The sequence below is a fragment of the Polyodon spathula genome, chromosome 59 (genome assembly GCF_017654505.1).
Source record: "Polyodon spathula isolate WHYD16114869_AA chromosome 59, ASM1765450v1, whole genome shotgun sequence".
Lineage (NCBI taxonomy): Eukaryota > Metazoa > Chordata > Actinopteri > Acipenseriformes > Polyodontidae > Polyodon > Polyodon spathula.
This window is the reverse complement of record NC_054592.1, coordinates 346,916-366,241: the sequence shown is the minus strand read 5'-3', so window position 1 is coordinate 366,241 and position 19,326 is coordinate 346,916. Positions and strand designations below refer to the sequence as shown.

General features: G+C 42.1%; 1 protein-coding gene across 1 annotated transcript in view; it reads right to left on the bottom strand.

Moving 5' to 3' along the window:
- Positions 1–14,421: 14,421 nt before the first annotated feature.
- LOC121307862 (protein FAM110A-like) overlaps positions 14,422–19,326 on the bottom strand; it is a 10,258-nt gene continuing 5,353 nt past the window's right edge. The window contains exon 2 of the mRNA XM_041240169.1: positions 14,422–18,777. Within this exon, the coding sequence (XP_041096103.1) occupies positions 17,430–18,473 (1,044 nt within the window). The 5' untranslated portion in view covers positions 18,474–18,777 and the 3' untranslated portion in view covers positions 14,422–17,429. The remainder of the gene's footprint in view (positions 18,778–19,326) is intronic.

The window sequence follows — 19,326 nt, the reverse complement described above, 5'->3', positions numbered from 1 at the left end:
TGCCATACCATAAGAACAGAACTCGAATGGAACGTGAATGGAACGCGTCACAATTAAAGAATTCTGCAATTTGGAAGCTTCCACAGCCTGACATATGAAGTAGTTACTCTTCCAGTGATCTGAACAGTGCCACACCCTCCTCACCCGTCTCACCCCACCCATGCTAAACTATCTTCCCGTGTGTCTCATTTGGATCCAACGAGTCGACAAGAAAGGCTGCCGTCTAGTGGCCAGCTATGAGTATAGCTTCTTAGCGAGAGCGTGGCTATTTGTCTTGTACTGTATCTCCCATAAGCAGTATGTCCAATGTGTATTACAGTACTGTGCTGCCAAGATGCAGACTAAACTAGTGTAATCTTCTACCTTCCCCACACTACCTGCCATGGGATCCAGCAACTTAGTTCCTTAACAACTTTTCGTTTCCTTAACAACTGTTTATGACTCATTAAAATACAGGAATTGTTATATTTGGTAGCAACCAATAACAGTGCTATTGTGAAGAAATAGAAGTGAACCACTAGATTTGCAGGGTCACTTTGCAGTTTTCCCATGGTATACTATTCATTTACTATAGTTTGCCATGTTTTTTTAATATGCTTTACCTCTCTGGGCTTTACCGTGCTTACCTATGCTTTACCATGTTTTCTCTGTGCTTTATGATACTTTGCTGTGCTCTTACTGTGAGGAATTTCTGGAAGGGTAATTACCAGTTATATTTAAACTCCAGTATTACCTAAGCATTAATGAAGTCCCAGTTGAAAGCTGCTGTGCCTGATAATTAGTTCTAATAAGAGTTAACTATATGAATTGCCTGGCAAGCTTACAACTACAACGAACCAGTATTTTTCCAATAGCAGAGTTGAGAAAAGCCATAGGGTGAAAGGTGTGTGCTCATTATTGTAATGCTTCACATTGCCTCAGCATGAACAATGTGGTTCAATGAGGTGGTAACAGCAGAAAGGCTCTGACTTGTATCAGAATTAATTTGAGTAGCTTTAAGGAACCCTCTGAGCTGTGCTTACATACCTCACCCATATTTCAATAATCACACCGCCAGGACATGCAAAACTGACAACTAAACGCACTGTAATAAACCCAAACATGCACACACCTGTATGACTCTGATCATTCATGTATTTTATAGAAAATTATATTTATTCTATTCTTAATGCTAATAAAGGTTTCATACTTTCTTAATGAAATGCCAGGTCATATTAGACAACCTTCAATCCAATTCAATATCACTCGAGCTAAGTCAGAAACGCTTTGAGGCTTTGTTTAATTTAGACTGTGAAAGTGGAATGATAATCCATCGTAAAATCAATCCCGATTGCCAGCTAACTGAATTGAGGTGAAAGTAAACAGCAGCAGGGGGAGATGGCGATCTCCCTTTTTCCTTGTCATAACTTGAGCAATGCCATTCAAATTGTACACCCTCACCTCCCCCCACCACTCCTTTGTGTTCAAAATAATAATGAAAGCCAGACTGTTCCTCCAGGCCAGAGAACTGACTCCATTCATCTCGTGTTGTGCTCATCCCAGGAGAGTGACTTTACATTGCTACCCCTGTAAAGAATGATTTACATTATCTGTGTCTTCTACAGACAGCCCTTGCTACATCAGTGATCAGATAACAAACTCAGATTTCCAAAGTTTTACCTTTCCACCCAGGAAATCTGAACCCGCTACTAGGAAATATTCCACCATTAGCACCTATACTAATACTACTCCTGCTAGACACTTTGCACAGTGAAGTAAACCCATAAGAAACTTAAATCAACAATAGGCTAATGCCTTCACCCTGTGCACTTCAAAGTTCTCACCTGTACCCTGAAAATGCTCGATCAAAGTTCTCAGGTAAGCTTATCTGAAACTAGTTCAAGCTAGTATCTCTTGAGTGTTTACAGCTGTAGGGATAAACACTGAGATTACTCCAGAAATGCTCATTTGCCTTGATGACACCTCCTGGCTTGGGGTGGTCTATGTCTTATAGGCATGCTGCAACACCAGTGAGTAATGTGTGTATTTGCAAGTAAAGTGTATGACGACAGGAACACTGCCTGGGATGTATGGAATGACTCAGACAAACCCTTCATTATACTTTGATGGATTCCATGATAAAATCTGTTTCTATACAGATACTGAAATGCTGATATGAGAGCACACGTTGTGTCTTGAATTTAGACATTTGTTGCATACCAGAGACCTGTTCAATAGAAAAGCTGTTTCATTTATTTCCCTGTTTACCATTTAAAAAAATGTATGTTTACTCTTTTAAAAGAGTTGCATTAAGGTGTATTTTGAAAGTGTCATGATGAATATATGTTCACTCCTAATAAAGTAAACAGGATTTTAACAGAAATCCTTTTGTTATATACACAATTACATTGAGCTACTGATACAATAGCACTGCCACTAGGAATAGCTTGACAGTGCATTCATTCTAGTGAAAGATTCTATACCCTCAAGACATTCTGAAGTAGGTCTTGAGTAATTTTGCCATTAGTATAGCTGCCAGCACACATCTCTAAGCCGGTGATCAGCAGCATTGTCTGACAGCTCAAGGACTCCAGGGTGGCTGAATTACACCACAGAGGGAATTCCATTAGAGTCTGGTTCTCTTTAAAAGGCAGATAAATCAAGTCAGTATTAATATCGCATCACAGAAGAGCTTGCAATACGTGAGAGGTACCGTCCCCTGTTCATCAGATCCAGTGGAGCTGCAGGACACAGTGAGACATTGATAAAGACATCATAAAGTGTGCTTGAATGTTAGTTTTCTGTTTGACTGGGAAGCGATGGGTTAAATCCATAACCAGCGTTGACTGCGATGTAGGTCAGGAAAGAATACTCTGGGGCAGACTGCCATTCCGAATGGGAGACATACAACTTGATTAGGGGAAAAAAAGAATAAGGAATGCAATGGGGACCAAATCCAGTCACTGCATTCTATTCCTAAAATCCCTCAGCCTGCTTTAACGTGGATCAGAAAATAATGTTTGGATTAATATGGAGCTTAAGGGCGTCTGTATTGAAATGATCTGCTGTTGAGATTATTAAAATAGACCCCACCATGTTCCATAGCTCCGTGCCGTGTGGCATTCATGCTGAAAATCCACCTAAAAATAATCTGTGGTCCAGACAAGAGGGCAGGCTGTGCTGTAGGAAAGTGCCAAATAATCCATTGTTTGATTTATTAAAGCTGCGCTCCCTTATTCAGTCTCCACAGTTGCATCCTAACTTGTATCCTGGTTTCCATGTGCTTTTGTAACGTTTGCATTTCCTTGGAAAATCTTATCAGATAGCAATTTGGAGGCACTTCTTTTTCTGAATTGGCCATTCTTTCCCCGCTTGGCTCTTTCTTTAACTGTGTCGATGCTTGCTGTCCCTGCTGCTCCGCCTGTGCCCCGGAATGACAACCTGGAACACACCCCTGAGCTCCCTGCATTTTCACTTGGACAGTTTAATCAGTCTTCTCAAAGCAGTGAATGTCACTCCCTTGGATAGAGACTGCTATCTCCGCTACAATTGGAAACTTCAGCCTTAAATAATACAACCAGAGACCATAGTGAGAAGCAGGAAACAAGTCTGCATACCAACATTCCTTACTTGAAGCTTGCTTTTAGCCTAAAACCAGGCAAAACCGGGCAGAAAAGCAACAACAAAAGCACAAGCACATACATGCCAGTTATTACCGCTGGTGCTGCACATTCCAGCCAGGGCAATGGGCACCGCTATTGAGCGCTGGCATTTAGAATGAAACACATCCTACCCAGGTCAAAGAGATAGTGTAAGTGGATTGGCAGATGTCTGGTTATTAAATCAATTTGAAAGTAGAGATGCACACAGGTAGAGAAATAGTCCCACGTGGATAGAGGCTACTCCATGAGTGGAGGGGCCCCCCCAAAAGTGGGGAACAGGTTGTCTGTGAGCGAAATTAACGCAAACGAGATCTTGTGATAAAAAAGGGTGGGCGGTGGCGGGATTGAATACGAAAAAATATCCAAAGCAAGATCTCTTAACAATTGTTGTATAAATCAATGTATTCACCTTCTTCCAGATCTCCAGATCTGCTGCCTGCCTGCCTGCTCTGAACTCAGATCTTTCATAAGTTAAGCAGCTGATGTAATTTCAAGGGAGGATATATTGAGGGAGTGTTCCATTACCAGTGTCATTCAGAGAAAAACATGATTAAAACGTCCTGTATTGAGAAACTCTATTCAAACCACATGCTTTAACTTGTTTTCTTACTGGACTCAGATACGGGTGTGTTTCTGCTTTCAGAGCAAAATGACACTTGGTAGTAATGAAAAGCTCCTCTTCCTTGTCTCTGCTGGTGTGATTAATAAAACAGAAACATTTACAACAAAATAAGTGAGACAGTATGCCAGCAATCTGCTCCTTACAGCTCTATCAGCTCATTACTGAAAACCAAACATCTAATGGGAAAGTGATCATGGGGATTCAGCATCTGCTTGGCAAAGACAACATGCATCGATAAACAAGTGCAATTTAGGGAAGAAAGTGTGTGTGAGGAGGGAGGTGGAAGTAACAGACTATTTATATTGCTAAAAGAGGGCTTTGAGTGGGCTGTAAAGTACTGTACTCACTTTTACGGTTATGGAACAGAAGTAAGCAATAAAGATTGACAATAGCCATGCACATCAGCAATAACAACTTGAATGGCGAGCACCTCTGATTAGAATTCACCCCAGGGTGAAGATACTTATACACTGCTTAGTGTGCTTGTCCCCATGGAAACCTGCCTCTTTGCTGGAGGCCTCAGCTGGAGAAATAGGTGGCCTTGCCTGGCCTGAGAGGGTAATGTACAAGAGCACAGCTGCCATCCAGTAATGATGTTGTTTTTAATATTGATAACAGTTGATGGATAGGTTTTGTTTTGTTTAAGCCATTACTGACTGTTTATAATTAAAAAAAAGATATATATCAAAATAAACAGTGAGTAAGTGGGGTGAGCAACGCCAGTGCTAGTAACTGTGATGTGTGTGCGTGAGTACCCTATTAACCTCTCAGTGACTCACAATGCACTTCAGGATATTACAGCAATCCTCTATGTATATAGCCATAGGAAACAAGATGTTATTTCCCACTGTTGGGAAGACAGCACTGGTACTAATAAAACTTGGAAGTTCTCTGGAGCCAGGAGAAATCTCGCAAGACACAGCTGTTGATGATATTAAAGATTAATTTTCAACTTTGCCGTTTTTAAAAAGAATAGCAGTTATTGTTTACATTTAGCTTCATCGTTTCTATGTGGTTGATCATATCGTTGAAAGTCCCCTACATCTGTTGGTATCTATCTATTGTAATATTTGTTTTATATTTACCATAACATCCATGGAAAGGACCACTTTCATATATTGTTATACATGTCTTTATCCATTTAATACTTTTAAATCACTTGCAGCAGATTTGGGCTCCACATCATGTCCAGCGCAAACTTTAGTAAACCCCTAAAATTGTTAAAATAATGGAAAGTTGGCAACAGTTTCACAAGGGTCTAAAATTCATACTGTTTTCTATGAGGCTATCGAGCTGTGGGAGCTGTTTGAGTGTGACAGATGTGATGCTCTAGTGATCTGAGCCTGCCAATTTAAAACCAATTCTCTGTAGAAATAATCAATATTTTACTAAGTGCAAAGATGGATAATCAGCCGGGCTAGTGATCAGTAGCTCTTGTGATCAACCCAGCCGAGTGCTTCACCTTCACTGCTTAACAAACCTATATAACCAATGTGTAACTTCTGTATCAGACATCACACACTGATGACTTTTTAAAACTAACAACGATCAATACAGCCCTTCGAATCCTGTCTAACCTCTAAGCACATCTGCTTAACCCGTCCCCCCTGCAACACGTACCTCCAATGTATATGAGAAATGCATCATAAGGGTCCAGAGTGTTGCAGGGAGAGAGGTTAATGGTTACACTTTGTGTACCAGATGTACTTTGGAAGATAGATGTGACTCTGAGTGCTATTTCCTAAGATCATACCATTTAGGCACTGGGATTAGCTGCCCTTCTCAAGTGCAATCAAGTGCAATCATGTGTTTCTCATTTTTCAATCTGTGATGGATTATGGCTCTAATCTCTTTAATCTTAAAATGAGGGTGAAGAGGAGCACTCACCCAGCCCCTCTCCCCTCTAGACCTGGAGTATCCCCAGAGACAATGAGGGTGAAGAGGAGCACACACCCAGCCCCTCTCCCCTCTAGACCTGGAGTATCCCCACAGGCATTCTGCTCAAGGTCCTATTCTATGCCCTTTTGTGACATTAACCTCTGCCATATTGATTACCAATAAAGTGTCTCTCACATCACACTTGCACTTGCTCCAATGGGTTTATAATACTCCCCTGTTTATTGTGATGAAAGTGCAATACAGTGTGTGTGTGTATATATAATATAATAATATTGATCATTTGTAGATGGTGCCAAAGCCAAGTCTTTTAAACTTTTAATGTTAAAGTGAAACGTAATGTAATATGAGCTGCTACAAGAGTAGTCTGTGTGAAAGTGAAATTGAGAGCGAGATCAGATTTAAAAAAAGATCATTTAGATCATGGTACTATTCAAGGTATTAATTAATTCAGGTTTCTGTGTGTATTACCTACTTTATTAAAAGAATAATAAATGAATAAGCTTTATTTCCAGCTCTTTTCCAAGAGAGACCAGATGGACCTTCCAACCTTAGAAACGTCCCCACATTCACAAAACCATAAAGATAACATCTATCCACACTCATGATAGACTACAACCCCATATCAAAGACAAAGTTCAAGGCTGGGTCTACAGAGACACTAGTGCAAAGGATCGGTCCGAGCACTAAAATAATGTATTAACAATCTTCTTGGTAATCAGGTCCTGTTCTTTTCATGCTGTGTGTGTGTGTGACCAATAATCCTGGTGCAACAGCCAGCATGTTCAATACTGCTGCTGTTTGCCAGGCTCCAGCACTGCCTCTCACTGTAGCACAATAGCAGCTAGATTAAATAAGCACTTCATTCTCCCTATGGTTATTATTGTGACGTGCAGACAGTCATTTAAATAACTAGAACTTCTCAGTGAAGCACTCCAGTAGTGATTTCTGTTGAGGGTAGGGCTTTAAAACACTAACTGCATATAGCAGCTTTCCATGAGTGCAAAAAACTTAGTTAATAAGGGAAACATTTTAGATTTCTTTTCAAGACAAGAGTGTAACCTGACCACTGCAGCATAAACATCATACGGTTGTCGGTGCTTGTCTTGTGAGCTCAGTGCAAAAACAAGGCTAAGCAGGTTTGGTTACTAAGTACCCAGTGGAGGGGTTAGGCCATTAATTACACTCGTTGTGAATCATCTTGTTATTACCATAATGTCCATCAGGTAATAGTGGAATCATCAGTGCAAATGGACACATTAACAAGTATGGCTTATAAAAGCACTGAAGTGTTCCAGGCATTAGACACAGTTACAGAATGAATCACTGTGACGTGCTGCGCTTGCAGGATCTTGTGCTCTCCTCATTGAAGTGCTTCTTTGAATCAGAGTGTTAACATACTGTCAAGGTGTTTTAATGCACAGATCTTTTTTTCTTTTTTTGGTTCACTAAGAAATTATTTCTCATGGTTGTTTGTTTTAGTTCAGAAAGCACTTGCCATTAAAACTTTAGGATGGGAAAAGGTGCACAGTAATTTGCATTTCAACATGTTTTACTGATGCTTGTGCTCTGTATTTTACCTTGGTGTACAGTGGTTTACCATATTTTTACCATAAAAAGCACTGGACTTTCATGGGACTTTTATGGGAATGGAATGTGCATTTTGCACAAAACCCTGGTGCTATAAAAAGGACCATGCCTATGGAAATAGCCTGCAGTTATTGTTTTGGTTTTGTTCTTTATTAAACAATGCAGACAAGCCAGCCTTGATTAAGTCACAAAAGGCACAGCAGCAGCTGTGGACTGGAACTTGTACACTATAGTCCTAGTTTCATTTGGAAATGTAGTTTCCAACAGCTTGCGCACTAGGATGGATGTGCTTCTTCCAAACCAAATCTGTGATTCCCTCGGGTTAATACTGTCTGCCATCCCACTAGATAGCAGCCACGGGACAAGCCTGGAACCCAAAGAGTAGCAGAGCTTAGCTAGTGCTTTGCCTCTCCTATTTCAGCAGACCAGCAGCTAACTCTATTCACTGCATGCATTTATTGCCTCAGTGTAACTGCAGTTCAGTTGAATACAAATATAGCTCTGTGCTTAAAGATCTGGACTGTGGCACACAAAGTGACTTGGAAGCTCACCAGGTACCCAATCAGCAGCAACTAGGATGGGGATCTTTCTTTAAAAAGAGAGGCAGTTTCATTAGTGCACACAAGACGCTGTCCAAGCTGCAATTGACATCTCCTGTTCTGCTGTTCAAATTGCTGCTCACCACCAGTTTATAATCTCACATTAAGATCTGACAAAACATTAGGACTAAAATAAGGTTTTTCTCACTGTCTGTATCTTTTCCTGCGCAGTGGTCCGCACAAGGTAGGTGTATACAGTACATGCCCAAGCACACATACAAATACACATAAGTAGGTTGACCACATGTCTCCTAGTTCAGCGGGACAGTTTGATACAGTTTTTTTTAAGTCACATTCCAATGCTTCTCTTAAAGAAAAGAGAAAGGTACCTGAACGTATTGGGATGAGAGTTGAACTGAACTGTCCTCGTGAATCTGGACCCATATGGTCACCCAACACATAAAGTATAGACACTTGTCTCCACTAATGATACTGTTCAGTGCTGATCATGACCAGAGCAGTGCAGTGATAGAGTCATAGAGAAACACTGGCTGCTAGTTCAGCCCCAGCCTCAGTGTGTCTACCCCGCTCAGTGCCAGCTGCCCCCTGTCAGCCCCCACACATCACTCCTGCACTGGAGGGGACAACCCTCTGACCTCTGACCTCAGCATGCATCCTGCAAACACTCACTGATGATGGGGATCCCCCCTAGCAAAGAAGAGCTTGGCAGCTATTGATGTTCTCCTCAGTTTGTGATTGAGCAGAACAGCTTTCTAAAAATGATACATTCAGGGACTCACTTACACAAGACACCTCTGAGTCACACCTCCGAAGTGAGACACCATACAGAACAGTTAGTGATGGAAATGCAAGGAACTCAAATGTACATTGAATTCCGATAGATCAAATGTATGAGCAATACCTCATCTATTCATAAAGAGCTTCTTCCAAATTGTTTGATATGAATGATCTCTCACTGCATTGTGTAAAATGAACCACTAAAGAGAGTATCACACAGTACAGGGTCACAGGTTTGGTTTCACAAACCCAGCACTCGCACACACTCAGATATTATTGTTCATTAGGCTGGAACCAGTAAATGACAGGGGAATGCAAAGTTATTGAGCAAAAATGCGTTTGCATGATCAGTTAAATATAATGTGTGTGTCGCGTTTTTCTTGTTCACTTGTCATTGATCTCAAATCTGCATTTCATAAAACCTGAATAAAACCCATTCCAGGGCTGCATCTTTGTAATTAGGGATGACATCACCAGGTAGGTAGCAAGCCTTCATTTTTCACAAGCTGGGAATGCACCTATCAACCTGACAAAGCAACCCCTGTACAGCCCCACAGAGCCCCTACACAGCCCTGCACAGCCCCTGCAAAGCTGGGACTGGTGTAAAGCAAGTGTCAGGCAGCTGCAAAACGCTCTCATCTCCCAGCGAGAACGTCTCCTCTAGCAGTGATGCCTGGAAAGGAAAGGGTTAACTGGGGCTCCTGGAGGTGGCACGGTGGGTACTTGCATCAATCTTTCCTCCTCTGGAGGCCTGGTTTGCATTCCAGTGCATTGGGGCTAGTGAACAATGGCACTAGCTACAGCTAGTCATGCTGTGTGGGTGGAGAAATTCCACATTTTACGTGGAATTTCCTCCTGTAAAAAAAACAGAAGTTAATTAAAAAAACTTGAAGAAACAGTTTGACAATACATCCCATGTGTTAGCTGTATGTGTTAGACCTATTAATTTATATATATATATATATATATATATATATATATATATATATATATATTATATATATCTATATATATGATTTAAAAAATTTGTCAGTTTAAGGACAGACAGTAATTCCTACATGAGAACAAACTCTGGGCATAAGTATTACACAAATACCAAACCTTTAACCTCTATCCTTTCAATAAATGTTGTTCAACCAGGCCCACACTGACAGAGATACAAAGAGGAAAAATATTACATGTCTATATAAACCAGCAAGACAACTCTATAAAGACATAAATCATAGGAGGTCAGCATTGGCTGCCTGGCATTCCACATTCTCTTGGACAGTGACCCACTGCTGAACTCCTATCCCTAGCCCAGCTATGCTCTACCCTCGCAGTTTTATACTAGTGCAGAGATGATGGATTGATCTTCATTGACCTCCACAGGAATCAACATGTGCTTTATTGCTGAGGTTGAGAAGTACGCCTACACTGACTCTGACCCATACAGTTAAAAACAATGGTGGAACTGACCTCTAGGAGGAATGCAAGAAAGAATGAAGGTGGACCAGGCAGAGATAACCCCACATGCCTGTACAGTACTGTCAACCTAAGCTTTACACCATTTCCAACTTGAATTAGTTCAAACATGGTATATCAATCCCAATGAGACCAAAATGTCTATTTAATTTATTAAAGCTTGCAAATGAATTAGTATTATTATTATTTACCTTTTGATTTATAGAAAGAAAAATTATATTTAAAAATAACATATCATAAGATTTAATGGGATCTAGACTAACTGTCTCTGTAGGCTACTGATCAGACCCTGGGAGATTTCTCTAGCCTCAGCAAACACGTGACTCATAGTGAAAGTTCCTGGATTTTAGCATCCTGTTTTGTCATGGCAGTAGGAAGCCGTGACCTGGGTTCAGCTGGCACGGCTCATCCTGGCTGACAAGGAGGCAGGAAGGGCAGATTCTGATCCGAATATCTCCATGCTCGTCAGCCAGGGACACTGTGTTCACCTCAAGATACCAGGCTGACACGGGACTGTGTCTCCTTCAGTGACACCTGGGCAGACTGGAACCTGATAAAGCTCTTCTCGGAGCTTATCATCAGCAATAAATTCACCAAAAGCACAACGATTAAAACACAACAGACCAAGAAATCGAAAAAGTCCCTATTGAGGCTTTTCCACAAGCTGTTACTTGTTAAAAGTAAGATTGTGTTTGGAAGAGACTCCTGCCACACTGCTCCGTTAATTATAACTAACAACAGTAGCTGCTGCATTGAGCCTTATTCCAGAGGTGATGTTGTAGAGCAGAGCTTCGGTGGAGTCTTTAATCTTGTTTAAGATATTTATCACCAGATTACAGAGAGAGAGAGACAGAGAGAGAGAGAGAGACGCCTGAGTTTAAAACACTCTCTCAGTCCCAAACTTGTCAGGAACACTGCGTTGAACGTCACTATGATAAAACACAAGGAGGTGGAATGCGAAAGAGGCTGGTAGATAATGCTGTACAGTATGGGCAGACTGATAGCTGCAGGGAATTTCATGTACTGTGTGGAGCACCTGCCTTGATGAGCAGATAGGAACAAAATGATGAAAAGATATAAATCATAAACACTGCATGCTGCCACGATTAATTTTCTTCCACACATTAACAGCACTACTAGAACGCCATCAAGAAATTATATATATATATATATATACACACACACACACACACACACACACAGACACACACACACTAACTGCAATTAATATTTTTTTATGATCACCCGGTTGCATTCTTCCATTAGGAAATCAAGTTCTTACACCTGCTATACAGTGTTTTATTTGTTGCATTTCTTTATGGGTGCTGTTTTAATTTGGACAATGCTATCCTATCACTAGAATCTCAAACAGTATGGACCATTCAGTGAAAAATAAATAAATAAATAAATAAACAAACAAACAGCCATAAGCACACAACCACAACACGTGCCTTTTCGTACTTTTTGTTATTTTGACAGGTTGATTTACCTTGTTTGAATCCCTTTTGACACCCAGGTGAGACTACCCACACTTTGAGACTACCCCCCTCCCTCTATATGCAGGGACAGTGCAGGCTGGACCACCAGCTTGAACTGCTGCATTCTACCCTGTGCCTATTTTCCTGAAGGGGTAACAGTGCATTTGCACTTCTGACAAAGGTATTTTCCAAAGCCATTAGCGTTAATAGACAGCTTTTATTAGGATTGTAGACTATAAAAGGAGACAATGCCAATAAAAAGGGACAAATAAAACCAATTTTCAGGATCGTTTCCGATTGCCTGGCATCTTGCAAACCACTGCATTAATGTAAACGGTCAACAACCAGTACATATAGAAGTCTGAATTACATTTTATTGCTGTTTTTTGGATCGATGCAGACCGCAGTGTCAAAATGAGTTGGCCTTTAAGGGGATTAAAAGAGGCTGCCAGCTGAGCAGTGTAGCCGTTGTGACAGAGGTATCTGACCCCCCCTCCCCCCCCGGGGTTCCTCTCCAGGCAGATGGGTCTGTTGGCTCAGGACCGGACACCTCCTGCACAGGCAGAACGTTATCACAGCAAACACTGACCGCTATATTCAGTCACCCGATGCACAAAACCAAATTCTTTTAACAACTGCTGGGGCCCATTGGGAACAGTAAGCTAGATTTATACTGTACTGTCCTTTGTTATTGCATTGAACAAAGAGCGGCACTTGGCTTTCTTGCACAGTCCTGTTTTTTCTTGTTGGTAAGAACAGCTTTACCTTGCCTTAGTCCCATGCAGATTTAACCTGGGTCTGATTGCTGGCACATCTCAGTAAAGTAACAAGAAGAATGAGTGACTATAGGACAGGCATATGTCCCTGTCCATCTCATCAGAGAGCAGCTTCCCTCCAAAGGTTACTGATGTACCCAGTTCATATGGCTACCAACTTTCCATACAAACACATTGTTATTCATTGATTAGGAATGGTAAACAAACAGGAAATAAGCAGACAACCAGAAGCCCCCTCAAGGAGTTTGATCATGAACCGAGATACCAGGAGCGTTCAGTGTTGTTGAGCACAAGTCACAGAGCCTGGGTTGCTGAATTTGAACAGGAACTGGTGTGAATGTGTGCCAGGGTAGAATATTTGTCACAAATTCAAAACCCCTCTGCCTGGTGCAGTGTATTCATTTTCAGTCCACTTCAAGGTTCTGAAAACAATAGCAGTCTCCAGAGAGCGTGGATTGGATTAGGGCATCCCACAATGCATCATGATCCATTACTCTGCCCATCTTGTTGTATTTCACGACGACAATTATAAATAATGCACAAGACACACACTGAGCTCCCAGTGCAATGCAGTCATTACTTTCACATGCAAGGTTTCAGCTTGTATTTCAACAAACACATTCCGCTCATGTCATAACCTAGCAATTCAATTTCTTTTGGCCCCATTTTCTGCATGCATTGTGAATATTTGACAGCATGCGAAATACAATAGGAGTCTTGTCATGTGCACTTGCACTTAAATGCTCAAATTTGAACAGCTTTCAGAATAGAATGTCTCCTGGCCTAATTTAAAAACATGTGCTGAATTCTATTTACTCCACAAGTCTATGGACGAAAGGCAAAGGCCAATTCAAGCATTCCTACAAGCTTATCTTATCCAGTAGTAAATATGGAATTTCAGACTGCCTGTAGCACATTACAGAGGAGTGCCATGACTCTAGTGAATTAATACCCCTTGTTCCACAGACTGTCTGGGCTCCTTTTTGCATGGCCGTACCGGACCAGGCATTGAAACGCCTCACAGAAGGCGGTAACCGAATTGGGGCCCAGATGTGAGCTCAACCTCTCAATAGATGAGTGAGAATTCAGTTACCATGGAGGTCGATGTTAGATTAGGGATTCCGCCATCTGTCCTGCACACTTAAGCAGCTTTAGATGTGTGTGTGTGTGTGTGTGTGTGTGTGTGTGTGTGTGTGTGTGTGGTTTGTCCCCCCCCCCCCAATCTATATATGCGTGTGCACATGTACGTTTGTCTATCTCCCTCACTTATAAAGGCCATCACCTATTTTATGGGGAATGTATAATAAACTGTATACAATGGATCACACCAGCATCACAGTGTTATCCATTTCCATCAGTGGTTTTAACAGCGGCAACCCCTCTGCAAAACCGCCATGCCTGTTAAGACAGCCTCGATCTGGGTTTAAAACGCAGGTGTTGCCCCACGTGCCCGGGCAATTCAGAACCAGCATGCTCCAGTTCCTTTAGGAGAGATACTGGTTTATTCTTGCAACACAATATCATTCAATCTGATTTGAGAAGCTGCATTGGCAAGATCCATTCCACTCCACCAGCATGTTGAAAATAAAGAAATAATTCACACAAATACATCGAATATCTTTTCTAAGGAATGCAGTGCTTGTTTATTTTTTTCTTCTCAAAAAAAACAAATATGTACAAAAAAACGAGTTAAAAGGTAAAGGTGTTGTTTTTTTTCTTTTTTTAACCTTTGTGTTGTTGTGATACGAAGATTTGCATGAGAAAAAGAACACATACAGCGAGCAGTCTTTGCGTTGAAGGTACAGGCAATACAAACAGGACACAACACATTGTGCTTCCTGGCTGCTGGTTACACAAATACAGCGGAACTGCAAAACACAAGAGGAGAGACGCAGTTGTTGTGAAGCATCAGCTGTGCAGTGGTTGTGCAGCAACTGGCAACATGTTATACCATTCAGTACCCCCAGCACAGGTCATACCAGGAAGAGCTTTAGCAGCAGAAATCAATTCCATGCCAACAGACCCCATGTCTCTAACAACACAATAATTTAAAAACAGAAGAATTTGGTTCTTTTATATCAATTGTACAAATGGGTTACTTTCACTGTTCAATGGAATACTGCCAGATACAATTGCTGCAAGCTGATGGCAATAAACAAAGCCAAATTCATGTTTGTGATAATCCAATCTAAACGTGTGTGTGTGTGATCAAGCAATCTCCATCAGCAGAACCCTCATATCAGTACTCCCTCACAGACAAATATTAACTGATTTTGTATGTGATCTTTATTCACAATACACTGAACCTTCCTTTTACAATTAGATAAGGTTTTTTGGGGTTTTTGTTTTTTTCCCCCCCATCCAGGGTTAAACAGATTTGTCTGGAAACTCTGGGAGGAGGGTTGACATCGATCAGTGGCAGTTTTATTCTAAGTTTGCCTGTATGCTGTTTGTTGAATTTGTTTCACACAATGAGACACTCAAACACATCAAATTGAATGCCATCACATTTACTTCATACCAAGTTGAATTTTGAACCAACCAATTCAAGTATTGCACAAAAATAAGTTATAGGATTAACAAAAACAGAGTAAATAAAACACAGCTGGTACAGGACAGCAGACAGTTAAACCTGATCATTTCTGTCCTATTAATATAAATGCCAGCCGTTTATTCACCAATAAGTCTAAATATTCGTTGTGCAAAAGTTGTTTAGATTTAAAATATGCACCGTCACATTTTCACAGCCTTCATTTGAATTGCACTACAGAAATCGATGGTATTTACAACAGAAAATAAATACAAATAATAATCTTGAGATTTCTTAAATAAAAATCAACTAAATTGGATGCCATCACAATCCCACTCCACTCACAGCGTGCAGCATCATTAAGTTTGCAGGTAGTGCAGGATAGGAAGATCGTACAACTACAACCCTTTCGTTTTGTGTCTGTTTAAACTACATTCTGATAAAGTGCTGATGAAAACCAGACAGTGCACATTCTATACAGTGCATTTACCCTGTAGAGTCAATTCATCCTAATAAAACAATACACACAGAAGGGTATTCACATTGTTCTGGATTAAACACAAACACATGTAGTAATCACGGAGGAGCCCCACACATCTGCAGGAGCTGACCCAGGCTGCCTTTTAAGCAAAACAGAGCAAACCCGGAGACTTTTCTTTTTAAACCAGAAGCAAGATGTACCGTATTCATTTTACATTTATCCCAAGCCAGAACAAGACCAAACAAAACAGCAATAAATCAATGAACTAGACAGACGGAAAACATGAAATTACACAAACATTTTCTATAGCATTTCTATTCAGCAATTATCTTTCTTTGAAAAGTCATCTATTGTCTCTCCAAAATCACAATGTGCATTTGCATCAGCTGCTGTTAATTGGGTTAGACTCGTATGGGGGTGTGTGTGGGTGTGTCTGTGGGGGGTTGCATTACACTGAGAATCTGCTAAACAAATAGCCACTCATTGTGACCCATTAAAAAGCCGCTGTTCCATGCAAAGGATAGTCACACAATAGACAGGACAGGATCCTTTAAATGGACCAAATAGTTAAGGTTTGTCACAAATGCACACTGCACTGTATACACACACAACCGATCTATGCTTAAAATCTGCAACTTCTTTTACTTATCTTAAAAACTTCACCCCCTTAATCTTCCCAGCTAATGGGTTTGACCCATCTAATCTGTGTTTCACACCCAGTTTACAGAGAGATCTCCACAGAGCCTCTCCTCTCCAGTTCAGTGTTTAACACTAGCAGGCTTGATCACTCCCTCATACACAGACTGCCTGACATACGACACCTTCACGAACCCACCTCAGCACTTACATGTACCACCTGTTCATCACAACAAAACTGACAACTCAAAGCTTAAATCCCTTTGCCAAAAGCATAGCTGGATAAATAATAAATCTGGAACAGTGAAATGCAACTCCATTAGATCGTCAGCAGCTTTATTTTAAAAGTACCACAGAAAGCCCTGTAGAGTTCTACGATAAACCACACACACACAAAACAGTGTAAAATGACCAACTAAGACACATGGGGATCAGGCCAGGAGGAATGAGGCTTGTTAAACTCAATTTAATATTAAGCCCTTATTTCACAGCAATTATGACATTGTACTTTTTTTCCTTTGTATTTTCAAACTTTGTTTTCATAACAACTCATCTTTTGAAATAAATGTCAAATATACAGGTTTACTCCCAGTATTAGCCTATCACTGCTCCCTAAGCAAACTATTTTCTTTACTCTTACCTTAAAAGACATCAAGCTTTACAAACACTGTTAAGCTTACACTTTGGCACAGAAACCGGTTTGAACAGAAGGGCAGCTTCTCAATAGGTAAGCTTTTCAGTTACAGTTTAACCCGACCTTTCTTCCAGTGTTACAGCTTCATTCGCCGTTTAATTTCTTTTTTTTTCAGCTCTAAGTTTGTGCTCAAACAATGCTTAAAAGCACAAGATTGGCTCTCAAAACAATAGAAAAAACGAACTGCACTGCACCTTGGAATCTCGCGAGTGTCTCTGGTTATGAAATATTGATAGCACAGTCACGCACTAAACAAGTCTCTCTCTTGTCCGGCAGCAGCAGGGCTAGACGTTGGACACCTTCTGCGTCTCACACGCTTGACGGATGCCATAGAGCCACTTGATGACGCGGGCGTTCCTCTCGATGATGGAGATGCCGTAGGGCTCCCGCTCGCTGGCTCTCTCCTCGGTCTGGCAGCTCTGCTCCGAGCTGGGCGTGCTGACACTGGGGAGCTTGACGGAGACGATGTCGGAGCTGGCCCGGGCGAAGCGCTCCACACCGATGCTCTCGATCTCCATGGGGTCCAGGCCGCAGTAGTTGAAGAAGCGCTCCAGGTCGGCGGTGGCCCGCGAGTAGCGGTCACTCAGGTCCGATTTGGAGCGATGCAAGGAGGGGTGTCCCCTTTTGGAACTCCTGGAACTGGTGGAGGAAATCCTGGTGTAGGCTGGGGAGGAGGGTGGGATAACACTGCAGACGCGAGGAGCAGTTTGTCGAACACACTGCTGCTGCTGTTGCTGCCGCTGCTTCGGATGCTGCTGCACGGCATTGGGCCGCACGTCGACCCTCCGCACAGTCACTGAATTTGGAGACACCTTGGACAGGTTGCTGTAGCCACCGGAGAGCTTGGGTTGTCCGTCTGGCTGTTTCTCCCACGTAGCATTCACTTTCAGCGAGCAGTCGCCAGTCTCGGTTTTGGGGGACGGCGACGAGGACAGCGGACTGTCACAGATGTTGATGAGGTTGTTAAGGATGTCGATGTTCAGGGCCCCCCTCCGGCCGCAGCCCTCGCCCCTCCGGAGGCCCAGGGGGATCTTGCGGGTGGGGGTGTTGATGGTGCGCAGGACCCCGGGGGACATCAGAGCCTTCTTGATCAGGGGCGGCCTCACCGGCTCCTGCTTGGTACTGACGACCTGCTGGCTCTTCACATACTTGGCCTTGTCAGCCTCCAGTCTTTCCACGGCGCTCAGCTTTTTGGAGTTGGGCTCCAGCTGCCTGCGGAAGTACTCGGGCCCCTTGTTAAGGATCCGGAAAGGCATGGTGGAGGTAAAGGCTGCTCCTGACGACACTTGCCTAACCATTCTGTCTGCGTGCAAAGTTTCAACGGGCATACTGAGGAAAACGACAAGTTTTATTTGTTTGTCTTCCCTTATTTTCTTATTCTGTGCAGCTTTTGCCTTATTTCACAAAACACTCACTGGACTGTGGTAAGGGTCACATTCCATATCAGCCCACTTCAATAGGCAAGGCACCAAAGGTTAACACAGCAGACACTGAACAACAGAGGTCTCCTGCTTTAAAAAGAAAGCGATTCCCAGAAACCAGCTTAGTGAGGTGCACTGTCTTCCCTTTCGCTGGAGTGCTCTGGAAAACATGCAGTGTTCACAGCGCAGTCTTGCAATTTACTCCTGGCTTCTGAAAGATCAAGAGAAAAAAAGATCCTGTTGAGTTTTAACACTTGCTTTTCACACCCACAGCGCAACATCAACAAAGCACCAAGCACCAAGCACAGCACAACACTATCCTTCAGAGCAGGCAGGAGTGTTTAATATTTGATACAGGCCACTCCCACCTCGAGTCCTTCCAGATGCTTCAGATTAACAGCCAATCCCAGAGAACAAAGGGGGAGGCAACCCACTCACTGGCTACAGAAAAAAGCACTCTGGCCAATAAACTGCCACTGCTGCTCCTCCCACTGAGTGAATACTCCCTCAGAATTTCCATTCAAGTGAATTCCTGTTAGATAAGGGGGAGGGTGTAATGAAGGCTACAGGTAGAATATTTTGTCCTAACATTTCAACTTCAATCATAGAATAAAATGGACTGCAATCTGTAAAACCCTTGTACAGTCTGGTAGCCTGTTAATACAATAATCTGCCAGCGAAACCAGGGCAGTCCTACACGCGTGGCGAACCAGTTCTGCCAAGGCTGCAGAACAAGCAGACGGACTCCAATCCTCCACAC